A 16015-nucleotide genomic window follows, 5' to 3' on the forward strand; every position below is an offset into this window, starting at 1 on the left:
CACGAGATGAATTTTGTTTTCAGGTGCAAAGTAAACACATCCAGAAGTCTCCTGTTGTGGTCGTTGAAGGTTGATAGTGATACGTCAAATCTGTCTGCAATAGACCTGACCGTCTCTTGCGAGCCAAGATACCATAAACCCATCAACAGATCTTTTTCTATTGAAATTTGTGGCCGTCCTGCATTTGGTTGCCGTGGATGCAATTCTGGATAAGCTGCTATGTTAGTTGCAATTGTCTCAAAAGTACTCCTAGAAACTCTAAAAAAGGTTCTGAAAGAATCAGGGCTGTATTTTGGTACCACTTCTTCCACATAGTTTTCGATTCGAGGCAAATCTCTCCGCCTGTAAATGAAAACAAACACTGTAAACGTAAAGCTAATTGAGTTCTGAAAGCAATTACACTGACATATACTTTTATGGATAGGGGGCCTTAAACCTTATCAGTAGCTAGGCCTTACATGTAAGTAGAATCGACAACTAAATTTACACATTTATTATTAAGATATATGGCGCTTCTAAAGTGGGTTAATATAAAACATTTTTCTTACAATGGCATTGTCATAATCCCGATTACAACGGTATTCATCGTAGTCGATCCACATAGCTGAAAATCTTCAACATCGTCATCCAGGCACATTACAGCTGCCACAATATCGCCATCAGACGCCATGTTTGTTTTCCTAAATCTCGTTCGATTCAGAAGATCTTCCACCTCTCAACTTCCGGTTTGAGAAGAGGCAAATCGAACCGGCTATGTGTGATGTGGTCTGACCATGCGAGGTGTGCATGGACGACGTGCAGTGTTGTGCTGTGTTGATATAAAGACATTGGCGTCTCTCCATCCATTACAATACCTAACCAGATTCGTAACAAACAATCGTCCATTACCCGAAATAATCTATACATTCTGTAATTTAAAACGAAATGTTCATTATGAGTTGCTGGGTTCAGAGTATCTGTTTCGACCACAATACATTCTGAGATGTTTGACCAGATATAGACTTACCTGTGTAATGAGTCATTATATTACGGATAATTTAATAATACCTTACTAATAACGAGTGTAGAATGGTGTTTACAGAAATCGGGTTGTTCCTATAATTGAAGACGAATATGTATTCGTATTTGGGACGAAACATGTTAATATACGCTTTTTACATTTTCGGACAAAATCTATTGAAAACCGGTTTTTTTATGTAACGGCTCCTCTGATATAAGTCGTCTGTATTTCCAAATCTATGTTACCTACATTTTTGTGTAAGACATCATAAAACGAAACCAAGTAGACGGGTATGTCTACTTTATCAGACATTTTGTCTGCTGTGATAAAAAAAAATGCTCAAGTATATCAAAAATATTTTCAATAAGCTTCTCATATAATCCATTTTTTATTAGGCAACATTATACATATTAAACAAGAGGCCCATGGGCCTTAACGGTCACCTGATATATTTATACAGAGAGTTGATTTTTGTTTTTAACATGAACAGAAATATTATTCAGTGACAAAAAACAATGAAACCACCTTATTCAGTATTTGAAACTAGCACCTCTGATTCTAAACAAGGAAAATGAAGAAATTTTATTTTAGCACACAGACTCCATTTGGCCCCACACTACAGCCATTGGGGGTAGGGATGGCTCAAAAATTTCAAAGTATCAAACTGTCAACTTAGGTTTATAATTCCTATCAAGTGATTTCCCTATATAAACTATAGTAAAGTTTACCCCCTCCCCAGGGGGAAACGTGAGACCCCAGGGTCAACAAATTCACAATTTTAGTAAAGCATCTTAAGACCCTCCCATCTATGAAGAGTATTTGATTCTACCATATCTGGATCTTGAGAAGAAGATTTTTGAAATTTTAGTACATTTTAACATTTTTGGCCCCGCCCCTCAGGCCCCTGGGGGCTGGGGACCATATAATTCACAATTTTAGTTGACCTTTGGCCATGGAAGGTTTCTGCAAAATGTCATTGAAATTGGTTCAGAGGTTTTGGAGAAGAAGTCGAAAATGTAAATTGTTGACGGACGACGACGGACAAGGCGATCGCAATAGGTCACTTGAGACTAAAAAGCTCTTCATCCATCTTGCTCTGTTTTATATTAAGATAGGCCTAGACCTCTTATTAACATTTTAAATTGCTTTTAATGGTTGTAAAATATACCTTTAAGTGTACTTGAATGGCTGTGTAGTGGAGAAAAAAACCCAATAAATCATATACTTTATTAAAAAAGAACTTGTGTTTCTCTTGAACCAGGTGTGCCAATTTCAACTTCATGTGAAAGTTATTGTAGAATAAAAAAAGCCATCCATCTTGTTTCCAATAAAGTTAGGTGGACCTTTTAAATTTCTTCTGTAATGATTGTGTATGGTATATTAGGCAGTGAAAGATGTGCTTTTATAAAAATCATTGTGATATTTTTTTTTTGTACTACTGTTTTTTTGTGTGTTTTTTTTTTAAAGTCAATACTCGAGTATGAGTTAATTATACTTCTTTCTAATACTACAAGTGAATGTTTAGGACCTTTTCTATTTAGTTTATTTTACTGTGATAATTAGATCCTTGATGATTTGTCAATTGTGATAATTTTTCGTATTAATGTTTAATCTGTTTATATTGTGATTATGACAATGTTTATAATATGTATATTTTTTAGGTGATTGCGTGCATACATTTTGGAAAATGTGTGTCAAATAAATGTGTAAATTTGAATATTTTTTTTTTTTAATTCTTAATGTTATAAACTCCTAAGAATAGGTGATCGTAGGTCTGCTTATACGATTTAGAACTATGTTGACAGGACTTCAATCTCTTTCATAGTACTTAACGCATAACCATATTTTAAGTTACGGTGAATATAGCACGCAATGTGAGACGTATTGGTTCACGCATTTGATTCGGTAAACATCTTTAGCACATACTATATGAACGTTACTTGATCATTTTCTAAAGAATTCAACCGTTATCAAGCGTGCTCTCTCAAATAGAAAGTTCTTTGAAATCTACTTTGCACTCTCAAATGTTAATGAACTTTATTTGGAATTGTGGCAAGTTTGTGAAAATGTCTTTTGACTCCCATCTCCATTTATCACACCTACTATTCACATCCCAGTCGAAGCTTGTGTGATTAACAGTTGTGATTTTACTGCCTTTGGACTGTCTTGACATATAATGTCAGGCTGGATTAGAGCCAACTGTCCGTCCGTCCTTATCTGTCTGTTGTCTATCTGTCACATTCTTTGTCTTCTTTTTCTTGTCCTCTGAAAAACAGTATAAACACCAAAACATTATAAATAAATAATAACTGGATAGGTTTGTATGTTATCTTCTGCTTAAATAAATATATTAATCCATCATTTTTGACTCTACTTACCTGTGTCTCTGACACCTGTGCCTCTAACATCACCCGTCTACATTCCTCTTGGTATGAGACGTTAATCTGACTCGCACCAAAACTTAAAAAATCTACATAAAAACGAATGTTACTTAGTAGTAGTCCATATTCTCTATTGATGATCGCTATGACCGAACGTTCGACCATTACTGTTGAATTGAGCTCGGCTCATGGTCAACTGATTTAAAAAGAATTTGTCTTGCAAGTGCTATAGAAAATTAATTTAGCAGTATGCATACAAATTGATACTTATTACGCTTCAAAAAACCCTTTTGTAAATTATGAAAGGTTTGAAATTGATGTGTGTCGCTTATCAAATACTTTCATCTAAATGAGAAATTTAGCCGAACTACAACAATTGAGGTTTGCACGTTTCATGTACATGGACCGATATCAATCTACTTTTAAATTCAATGTCATAATCCATCATCGAAATTAACAAAAAGTGACAACACATCAATTTTGAAAGATAATAATCAATTGCATATATGTGAACTACAACCTTTAATCTGTATACAAGTGTACACTGTTTAAAGCGCAGGACTTATTCGAACTGGATGTAGCTTCTTTAATAATTGTTCTCTTTCTAACACAGCTGACACATCTAAATCAGTTAACGCTTTGCCGTATGTAAGCGCCAGTGGACGCCTCTGCATTTTATCCACGCCGATGGACGCCTTTACGTAATCTCTATGCAAGCCCTTCTCGACGCCCAGATACACAACACATATTTAGAATGGGTTTTCGCCGCAAAAACAGCGCCCCCTGGTTAGAAACTTTGTGTGTTATTTTCAGGATATCTTCTGAACCGACCAATGAAATCGTTACACGTTGTTGCTTTAAAAAGAGTTGAATAAATTCAATAGATTGTGAATCTGATGTTGATTTGTATGAGGCATTAGATGACCTGTCCTTGGAAAATTCATCAGAAGACGATGAAAACGTACCGGCCGTACTTCTACATTTAGATATACAATCCAACAACGACTCTCCATACAAGCCAAAAACAGCTTCTACTTTACAGTAGCATCGTTGTCTCGTCAACCTTTTCATCTGATTACGAACTCGACCATATTTGACTTCTACTACACTTTCGATAAAGAAATGAGTTTCGTTTTTAAATTCAGAGTAACGTTTCTTTATAGCTGTAACGAGTTTACGAAAGATGACGGATCTACAGATGTCGACCTCGTGACATCCAAATAAGATGCTGATAAAACATAGATTAGTAGCACAATACGATCTATCTCTAAAAATGACACCCCCGTTTGAATCAATGACACATTTAGTCAAACGTTTTTGATACATTTTAAAGGAGAAGACTAATGAGGCATTTGTGCAACGAGATGCTATGCTCTTTACAATACAAATTGGTACTAAAAAGATTATTTATGTCTTTGAATCATTGAAAATTAATATGTAAATGATTAGTATATTATATAATAACTCAGAATAATAACTGATTATGGTCCCAAACATCAGCATGCGATTGTTGCTGCTATTGCTGCCGCCACTGTTGTGGTTGCTGTGGTTGATGTTGCTCCTATTATATTAAAAAGAGAAAAAAAATGATAGAAGAGTTTTTAATTATTTATCTTCAATAAAAGATGTACTCATGTACTTGTATATACTTACATTCAGGAGATGCAGCTGCTTTTGCATATTATCCATTGTTGCATTCAACTGTGTCAATTCTTCCCACTTCAGCGGAAGTAGCGATCTTTACGTTTAATGTGGGTATATATTTCCCCGTTCCAAATGTTTGCCGTAACGATCAAACATTTATTCACACGAGATTCAAGTTTTACTTTTTTTGAACCGTCCCACGTTGACTCAATAACCCGAATTTCACCGAAAGAACTTCATTCCCCATCCATGATCAACTTGTTTGGTGCCAAATTCAGGAAAGTGACGGTTGACAGTATTGGCGCGTTTTTTTTATTATAGTCGGTTTAGGTGTGGTAGGGAAAATACGTAAAGACCAATGACAAAAGGTTACGGGATGGTGATGTCATTGTTCTTTAGAAGGTGTGTTTTTTTTATTGACTAGTATCTTCACATATCTACATCTCATTAAAAAGGTATCTCTAATATCTAAGTTCTGATAAATTAGACAGTGTCAGCATTTTTTCAAGTTTCAATGACTGAATATTTATGAATGACTGAACATCATAAGAAGTATCCTGTCGATATGTCTTTTCCTTGCCCTAACTTTTCATATGGGCTGTTTTAAGTATATATTTGACCTGATTAACACCGAGTTATCTCTCATGACCCATCACCTCTAATATGATGTAATACTACTCAGTCGACGACAGCTTTGACCTGATCTATCACCTCCACTTAATACTAATTATTCCATCAATGAAGTTATTACTTCAAATACAAAGGAACTAATCACGTGACATTTTACTAAATTTTCTATGGTGGTCAGTTGATATTTTTTGTTATTTTTTTTACCCTTTGCAGTCATTTGTGAGAGGGGTTAAAGCTCATGCTGTCACCTCGATACTTTTTTTTCTCTCCAATCGATGAATATACACCCTTAACAATCTAATAACTGTTCTTTAGGTGAATGCCACCGCCGAGGCTGGCACCACCCAAGTCACCGCCGAGGCCACTCATGGGGCTTCCACCGCCCCCGTCGAGGCTGGCACCACCCAAGTCACCGCCGAGGCCACGCATGGGGCTTCCACCGCCACCGTCGAGACTTGCACAACCCAAGTCACCGCCGAGGCTGGGGCTACCACCGCCACCGTCGAGGCTGGCACCACCCAAGTCACCGCCGAGGCTGGGGCTACCACCGCCACCGTCGAGGCTGGCACCACCCAAGTCACCGCCGAGGCCACCGTCGAGGCTTCCACCACCCGAGTCACAGCCGAGGCCACCGCCGCCACCGTCGAGACTGGCACCATCCAAGTCACTGCCGATGCTGGGGCTACCACCGCCACCGTTGAGGCAGTGGTACTGCCATTGTTGTTGGGTACTTATGATTTCTTAAAATCTCGTAAATTTTCATAAAGCATTATGATTTTTAGCCCACCATCATCTGATGGTGGGCTATTCAAATCACCCTGCGTCCTTGGTCCGTGGTCCGTCCGTAAACAATTCTTGTTATCGCTATTTCTCAAGAAGTACCAGAGGGATCTTTCTCAAATTTTATATGCAGGTTCCCCTTGGTCCTTAGCTGTGCAAGGGTGCTTTTGAGACTGATCGGATAAACAATATGGCCGACAGGCAGCCATCTTGGATTTTGATAGTGAAAGTTTGTTATCGCTATTTCTCGAGAAGTACTGGAGGGATCTTTCTCAAATTTTATATGTAGGTTCCCCTTGGTCCTTAGCTGTGCAGGGCAACTTTTGAGACTGATCGGATAAACAACATGGCTGACAGGCAGCCATCTTGGATTTTGATATTGAAAGTTTGTTATCGCTATTTCTCAGGAAGTACCAGAGGGATCTTTCTCAAATTTGATATGTAGGTTCCCCTTGGTTCTGAGCTGTGCAGGGCAACTTTTGAGACTGATCGGATAAACAACATGGCCTAAAAGAAGAACTAAACAGATCTTTCTCATATTACAATGATCGATTCTATTTCTTTCACATTAAGTACTGTACTAGTAAATATGTGAAATGACAAACTCACTTTGAAGGTTGGCTTTCATACACATCAGTATTAAGTTTAGATCAAAAGTTACCTCAAGGTGCATTTACTGTTAACATGACTCGATCAAACAGATTAGAGGAAAGAAGAGAAAAGATCGAACTGACAAAGAACTAATGAAGATGGTACAAAGGTGGGCGCCAAGATCCCTCTGGGATCTCTTGTCTACATATTCTCATAATCAAGTATATATGCATTAAAATTAATCGTTATCATCATTAGTAATTGTGTAATGTTTTATATATTATTTATTGCTTAGGGTCGGCTCGTATCACCGTGTCGTCTAAGTCAGATTATAGTGTCATGACTTCGTCTTTTCACTGGGTGTTACGTTTTCTTTCATAGCTTGATCTTTACATCGACGGTCTGTGAAAACCAGCCGAGCGTCTCTTTACCTGTAGAGCGCCATTATCTCAGTCAGTCAAGGTGTATACATCTACGCTCTCTTTTGTATATGATCACGTACTGGACCAATATTTCTGACAGCTTAACATTAACTGAGCCTATTGTCTTTGACATGGACTTTCCTTAGCCTAAACCGTTTAATGTTTGGGACTTATATGGACCTTTTATGGACTTAAGGGATCTTTTATGGACCTTTATGGACTTTTAGGGACCTAGCGGGACCTTTTAGGGGCCTATAGGGACCTTTTAGGGAACGATAGGGACCTTTAGGGACCTTTTGCTACCTGTAAAAAAACATCTACTAAAAGGCATAAAAATATAATATTTGGCTGGTGACTTGCTGGGGTAGAGGTCACCAAAGTTTGCGAATGAAAATGACTTTGACCTACCTTCAAGGTCACATCGGTCAAATGTGTGAAAGAAACACTTCAAACGACTTCTCCTGAAGAACTGGAAGGTTAGAATTTTCATATTTGTAGGGTGGCTTCATGGGATAAAGCCCCAACAAAGTTTGAGAATGAAAATGAGTTTGACCTACTTTCAATGTCACAGTGGTCAAATATGTAAAACTCTTTAAACGACTTCTTCTGAAGAACTAAAATGTGTAGAACCTTCATATTTGCCTTATGGCTTCATGAGATAAAGCCAGACAAAGTTTGAGAATGAAAACGACTTTGACCTTCTTCAAGGTCACAGGTGTCAAATATGTTAAAAACATCAAGCGACTTCTGAAAAGTCGAAAGGCATAAAATTATAATATTTGGCTAGTGGCTTCTTGGGTTAGAGTTCACCCAAGTTTGCAAATTAAAATGACCTCAACCTACTTTAAATGTCACAGAGGTCAACAACATTTCAAAGGATTTGTTCTGAAGATTCAAAAGGAATGGATTCATAAGATTTGGCTGGTAGCTTCTTGAGATAAAGTTATAAAAGTTTGGGAAAGAAAACTAATTGACATACTTAAAAGGTCACAGGGAAAAATATGCCAAACTTTTTTGAAGAAGAACGATGGCCAAAAAGCATGAAATCTTAAATAATAATATTTGACTTGTAGTTTCAACAGATGGAGCCTCAAAGTTTGCGAGTGACATATTTGTAGTACAATATAATATGTAATGAGAATATTTGCTATTTTCATTTCATTAAATTTTATTGACAAGATGTCGTAGTCAATTGGATTAAATAACAGGCAAAGCCTATATAAATTCTCTCCGTTAAATGGTCAAAGTGGAATAAACAAGGAGACATAATATTTTAGACATGTTGCAAATGAAAAAATTCACACAAAATAATTAATATTAACACAAGGCTAAGGGGAAGTAACTCATGAAGGAAACATCTCACACACCTCATACACACTTACACACACATACAAGTACATGTACAAATACATTTATTTCAGCATATATTGACCAGGTCACTGCTGCCAACAACTGTTACAATTAAAAATAATAAATTCATTTAATACATATAGAGTGTAATTGTTTACAATGTCAAGATAAGTACACGTTATAGACAGTAGTCATGCAATACTTGCTATGACTGCTTAAATATTCAGGTGAGCGATACAGCCTCTTGTTCACAGTCCCCTAACACCCCTATATACCAATTTTCATAAAAATCGAACAATATCTAATTTTCGACCAATAGGAGGCCGCCGTCTGGCTGACCAGTCGGTTGACCTCTCTAAACCAAAAATATTAATTATACGATGAATTGTATGTCATCTATGGACCAACCTTCTCCCTCATCGTTCTTTGTTTTCTGGAACAGCTTGTCAGTACTGATGGTTTCTTTTACAGACAGGTTGTATTCACACTGTGAAAAATTGAATGGCGTCCATTCACTACATATGTTTTATATTCATGACGTTTAGATTGTCAAGATCAGGAGCATGGACTTTTCCTAGACACACATTGCCGATTATTACCCACCCTAGGCCCAGTCGTTGGGCATAGCGAGAACCGCTAGGGCCGATTATTTGATTTAATACATGGTGAATATCAACAGCATACCTGCCAAGTAATAGGTGAATTCTTGTACTGTTGTCGAATTGTGGTATATCTGCAGCAATATCGTTAAGGTGTGTATGTTTAGCTGCTGCTTCGGCCGTAAGGTTTTCGTCCTTGTTGCCTAGAATGTGCTCGCATTCGATCAACGGTGGCAGTTCATATTTCTTTTCACCATCAGTGTCTTCCACAATAAGCCTGGTGCTCTGCGTCCCGCGGTTGTGACTGTACCAGCACATAAAGTCAAGGAGTACTGCACCCTTTCAAAACTGCATGTTTCCTTGAGTAATCTAACAATGTTGGTGTTGCTAAGGACCGGTTGTTCTGATCGTCTATGAGAGCATACAAGGTCATCCTTTCTTCTGGTCTGTCCTTGGGGTAAACATTCACTTTAACTATTTTAGCGCAGGACTTGTACTTCATTGCCTTTCCCATCCATTTGTTCTGTATGTCAGATATCTAGGGTTCCCACAGAGTTGTCGTATGATGCTAAGAGAGACAAATATCTGGGTGTCTCCTTAAGGGACTCAACTTCAAGAAGTAAATCGAGTACATCGACAGTTTCTTGTGGTCTCAGTTGAGGAGTTTTGGAAAATTGTTGATCTTTTTGACCAGTTCATCAGTAATATTCTTGAATGTACCTTTCCAAACATTATAAGTTACTGGATCATCTTGAAACTTGGTAAAATTTAACATCAATAGGTCTTTTTTCATAGGAAACCTACCAAATTCAATCCCAAGGCTGTGGAATGAAAATGAGGTGGTGAGGATTGCTGAGGCAAATCTGGCGGAGGTGGGGCACCATAAGATTCCACATAATGCTCACTTCCAGGTCGTCCATTTTCTTGAGGTGTGAATGTGGCGACATTTGGCGACAGTTCAGAAGGCCCTGGAGATAAGGGAGTATATTATGAATGCCTCTCAGTAATTGTTCTTATATTGCATTGACTCATTTCCTATTTTATACATACTATTGTATGCTATTGTAATAAAGGTATGCGACATTACGTGACCAGTGGATAAGTAGTGACAAAAATGTGCAAAATTACTAGGTACAGCAATATCATATTTGGTTATTAATGTCTTCTCAAACAATAAAAAACAAAAAATCAAGTAATTATTCAGATTGTGAACTTACACGTTGCTAGTTCGGGGAGAACTACAACCAACCATGGGTGCGAGGATGCGTTGTCATGTCCAATAATATTCTGGTGACACACTGTAAATAGCAGTAATATTTATATAATTTGCCAAAACCGCAACAACAGTGGCAACTAACTAACAATTTGTAATATAACTAACTGTGACTATATTGGATACTTATGTAAAATGTTGTTACATATCTTGCACCATACAAGATTGATGGTTAACATTGATTATTTCTGAAAATCATAACACACATGATGAACACTGTTATGATAATACTATGTTTCCAATAGAATATTTAGTTTAACAATATATGGCTATTATCTTCTATTTACATTTGCATGGCATTGTCACTATATAGCCTCTTTGAAAGCTGTGTCGTTGATGGGACTTAAATTACCATGCCGCACGAGACATAATTACCATGCCACCCGAGACACAATTCTTAGCGTATTAATCACAACACTGACCGGAACTACAATATCCAATGTAAATAAACATGACGGCTGCTGAAATATCGCTGGGCATTGTGAGATTTGATAATGTCATTGTAAATTTATGTGCAAAATAAAAAATAAAATAAAAAACCGCTTTTATTACAACGAAAACAAGACCAAGGTCTGCAATATCGTACAAAATGCACATCGGTTGAAATCACCAATGCCGGCAATGGAAACAATTTTAACGCTCATGCAATTTATCAGAAATATCGTCTGTTACACTGCATTGATCAACAGGGGTTCGTTATAAATGTCTGAAATACACATATTCTATAGATCTACTGACACATATGTCACAGACCTACTCATATGAGTCACAGCACACATAAACATTTGTCATTTCAGACATTTGTAACGAACCTGTGCTCCGTCGCAAGATCACTCACTTCAAACGCTATCAGTTTCACGCGTCTCGGATCCACGGTTCCTCAGTTTCTGACGACATGTCAAATAACGATGCTGTCATAGAATCTACCGACTGTTGACGGGTTCCAATACAATCAACAAATACATTCATGCCTGGTTTCTTCACAAAATGAGCCAAGAGAAAAGTTCGAATTAACTTCCAAAAATAACTCCCTCATGGAGGTCAAGGTCGGATTCACAGGGTCCGTGTGCTTCTTTTTTTGTCCCATTATTATTTGTGTTATTTTTTTCACCTTTTTCGGGTCAAAAATCAAAAGTGCTTCAGTTACACTAAATATGCAAAAAAATATCAATAATGTATAATTTTCCAGTTTTGTTGCATATTAATTTTTATCATATTAAACAGTATAAAGTTGTACAGCAAAATTGAACCTGCTACAATTAAAAATGGCGATACAATGACAACTTAAATGATCAATCTTGTGTCAAAAAAGATGATTTGTTTGCCTTTGTTGAAGCGCAAGAAATACACATTAATACACATTTTCAAAATGGATCTGGATAGCAACCCAATGAACAATTGTAACTCAAAAAAGTTCTATCCTAAGCTATTTAATAATATCAGCTCTTATCTGTCTGAATACCACTATTTGTGTGTGCCTGTACAGTATGCACACTTCCTGGTGTATCATAACCAACCTGCCTGGTTATATACTAGCATACAATTTGTAATATGCCGAGTTGCAGCACTCTAATAACTCAATAGTAAAATTACTAGTAAACCACATACCGCCTATTCTCAATAATAGGTCAACAGTAACTTTTGGTACAGAATTACAGGCTTAACACCAAACATAGTAACTCACTATTCTGTATTACAACACAGTAACACTATGCGATAACTGATCTATCCTAAATACTCAATTTTAGAAAACAGTTTCACAAAAATTCACAAATTTAGCTTGTGAGAATTTAAAATACCTATATATAGTGCCCGACCTATTCTGTAGTACAGAAAAACAGCCTATAAATAGTATTTTTCCCAAAATGTATCCCGCAATACAGTATGAAGTTGAATGTAACAACCAAACTAACTTGTCGTACAGAATAACAGTCTATATTCTAATATAGCACCCGACCTACTCCTTTATACACATATATGGAATAACAGTGACTATGAATAAAAGACCCGACCTACTCCGATACACAATATGTAATGGTTGTACATGTACTCTACAACATTCCTACATGATATGATGATTATGATCCTACACTAGCACATCTACACAGCATATCAATTTATGTTTGTAACAATTAACTTATTGTTTACATTTATCAAATGCACCGTTTCAATACACAGTACTAACAACCAATATAATCTCCACAAATCTAGAGTTTTACCCCCTGAAAATGAGGTCTAAATATTTAAAAACAACACATATATATCCCGGACGAGCACCCAAATTGTCAATTGATGAATTATTATTTATTTGTTTTCGGGATCTTTCCTTTGGTAGCAGTGCTTTCGCTAAATTTCATCATCTACCAGCAGATCTTGGAAAGAAACTTCCTGCCTTTCGTTGAGAAAGTTTTTCCAGAAGGTTACCGAATGTATCAAGTGAGATATATTTTTTGTAAAATTGAAATGTTATCTACATGTAACCTGTCTAAAGGAAATTTTGAAATGTGAAAATATTGTCATTTCTAGTAGTTTTCTTATCTCAAATCATCAGATAGTTTATGTAAGATTTTGAGACTGATGGTAAGAAGGAGATGGCTGCCAGCTGGTGGAGTTTGGCACTTTAAGTTTGTAATCACAGTAATTCTCAGAGAGTTGTTCAAGTTGTTTGGTCAAAGAAATCCCTTTTGTTCTATTAGAGAAAAGATCAAATTAACATAGAATGAATAGGATTATATCATGCTGCAAGATCCCTCTGGGTTTTTCATTGTTATTATTTTGTGTTTTCATTTGTCATGGGAAGTGCTTAAATTGTTCAACAATGCACTTTGTCTGTCCTCGCACAATGCTTGACCACTCAATATTCACTGTCACATTATATAACACTACTGTTGAACTATTTTCAGGGCATTATAGGGTTCAAATGTCATATCACTGTAATTGGTGGCAAGGCCAAATCTAAGTTGCCTAATAAGTAATGGTTAACCTTTTGTTATATGGGAAGAATTCACATATATATATATACAGTGCATCATGAACAGCAGGTAATTGTCACATGGCAGTGTATATATTCAATTTCAAAAGGTCATTGAAAGGTGTTAAAACGTTAAACTCATATTGTGTTTACGAGCTTATCACTTGAAACCAAGCTGCAGGGGGTATTGGTATACATACACAATGTATTTAGTAAATTCATTAAGTTAAGTACAGTAAATTTAAATTATCATTCACAGGACAATGACAGCAAACATAAATCAGCCTCAACCAAGAAATGGATGCTGGAGAAGGGTATGCTAGAAAATGTGATGGAAGTACCAGCATCTTCACCTGACTTGAATGCAATAGAGAATGTTTGGTCTGCTATGAAACACTTCTTAAGTTCAACTGTGAAGCCAAGAAAAAAGGATGAGCTTGTGAAGGGAATCCAAGACTTTTGGGAATCTTTGACTGCTCAACAATGTGGAAAGTACATTGACCATATTCATAGAGTTATCCCCTTTGTAATTCTAAATGAAGGTGGACCTTCAGGGTTTTAATTTCCTGCAAATGTCTTGGGAGTCGTTAAAGAAAAACTTGTCAGTGATAAGTTTGTATGTGTACACACTGATCATGACCTCATTTTCATAGAGATAGTATGATACCATGGTTTTAAACAAAACTTCAAATATGTTTATATTAGCTGACACACATTTCTCTACATCCTCATTGGTTGGATCGTAATCATGAGAAGGTGATATTGTCTTATGCGTGTACTCTACTATTTTAGAAACAGTTGATCAATATTCACTTAGTGATATCATTTCAATTCTAAATTCACAATGATCTCTGCGAAAAGCAGTGCTTTACTCCTGACAATTTTCAGTTTCATCTTTTTAAATGATTTTGACATCTGCCATATCGAATCTAATATAATGATTAAGAACCTTAATTTTGGTTTAGTCTTTGTCAATATAATTTGATTACGTCCATTTAACTAACCACATATTCACCTTAATTTAATTGAAAATCATTTCTTACAAATGCATTTGCTGGACTGTATTCATTCTAACCATTTCTAAAAAACACATGTAGATTGGTGGTTCGATTAGTTATTTAGGTGTCAAATTTCATATGTGATATAGTTCTACGAGGTCTAGAGGCCTATTATTTGATACATAACACAGCGAGGTAATTGGCTATCAAGTTTGAAAATGATTGACCTTGAATGACTTTCAAGGTCACAGAGGTCATATATGTAAAAATATTGACACCACTTTTTCTGAATAACCAATTATTCCAGGGTAAAGATGTTTGGCAAGAAGCATGCTTGAATGACAGGTTTAAAAGTATGTGCAAATGAATGACCTTGACCTACTCTATATAATTTCAAAGGTGAAAGTCAAAAACCGTTTTCATTTTTATGCGATTGTGAAGTGTACTCAGTACTCTCAGTACTTTGATTTATATCAAGCCATCTTATACACTCTGGTAATACTACATTTATTACTACGCACTCTCAATCTTAAAAGAATGGACAGTTTACATCTCTACAGCTGTAGGTAAACATCAGCCTTTCTGTGGCATGGCAAACCCAACTGATATAGACAAAAAGCTCTTTTCAATGCATCATCTTGAAGTACCTAGTGGACGGACTATATGACTTTAACGGACTACATTCCTATACAACACCGCCCATTGGCTGCCTCTATTTAATCTATATCATATATCCATTCTATCTCCAACGTCATTTTGCACTCTAGGAATCACCCACTATACTCCGTCAGCTACTGTAGTCTTGCACAAGTTATTATTAGAAGGCCAAATCTGTCCTTAAAGTGAACAGCCAGTCAAATTATTACATTAGCCAACAATTTCAATTTCTTATTATTCTTTTATCGTACTTTGCTGAATCTGTATCTTTTGATTGGTAAAAGATGATTTTAGGTATGTTGTAGGCCAAGGTCTGAAGATGTTCCATGTACATTTTCAAGTAGGTCAAAAAACCAATATTGTTATAGGTTAAAATCTTTAAAACCGCTTTAACTCGACAATCGTTGATTGTACAGAATTCATGTTCAAATATATTGTTTCTAGACTTTGTCTATGTCTTTTGCAGTATAACTTAACTTGTCTTTAATGTGGATGCATGATTCATTAAAATGATGTGGTTGAAATTTGTGTAACAATTTCATTTCATTGTGTTAATGTAAATTCATATGCACTAGACATTGCTAAAATTCAAAGAACATGGAAGATGATTCATATATGCCGTTATGTTGCGAACAACATGTTTTAATTGTATGTTCAATTACCATCACGTAATATTTTAAGAGACATACTCGCATGATTTTGTACTTTGATTTTTAGGT

The 16015-nt window shown here is 36.2% G+C and overlaps 2 protein-coding genes across 2 annotated transcripts in view; both read right to left on the reverse strand.

The window, feature by feature from the left end:
- The window catches only part of LOC110442438, a 5952-nt gene extending 5246 nt beyond the window's left edge, over window positions 1–706 (reverse strand). The window contains exons 1-2 of the mRNA XM_021486046.1: window positions 549–706; window positions 4–342 (exon numbers count right to left, since the gene is read on the reverse strand). Of these exons, the coding sequence (XP_021341721.1) occupies window positions 4–342; window positions 549–670 (461 nt within the window). The 5' untranslated portion in view covers window positions 671–706. The remainder of the gene's footprint in view (window positions 1–3; window positions 343–548) is intronic.
- A 5246-nt stretch (window positions 707–5952) lies between these two features.
- On the reverse strand, window positions 5953–10671 carry LOC110442439 (glycine-rich protein 23-like). The gene is made up of 4 exons (XM_021486047.1): window positions 10647–10671; window positions 10202–10365; window positions 9207–9285; window positions 5953–6395 (listed from the first exon to the last, which is right to left on the reverse strand). Exons 1-4 carry the CDS (start codon window positions 10669–10671, stop codon window positions 5953–5955), a joined length of 711 nt encoding a protein of 236 aa, XP_021341722.1.
- Window positions 10672–16015: the final 5344 nt, after the last annotated feature.

This window comes from Mizuhopecten yessoensis, unplaced genomic scaffold (genome assembly GCF_002113885.1).
Source record: "Mizuhopecten yessoensis strain PY_sf001 unplaced genomic scaffold, ASM211388v2 scaffold716265, whole genome shotgun sequence".
Classification (NCBI taxonomy): domain Eukaryota; kingdom Metazoa; phylum Mollusca; class Bivalvia; order Pectinida; family Pectinidae; genus Mizuhopecten; species Mizuhopecten yessoensis.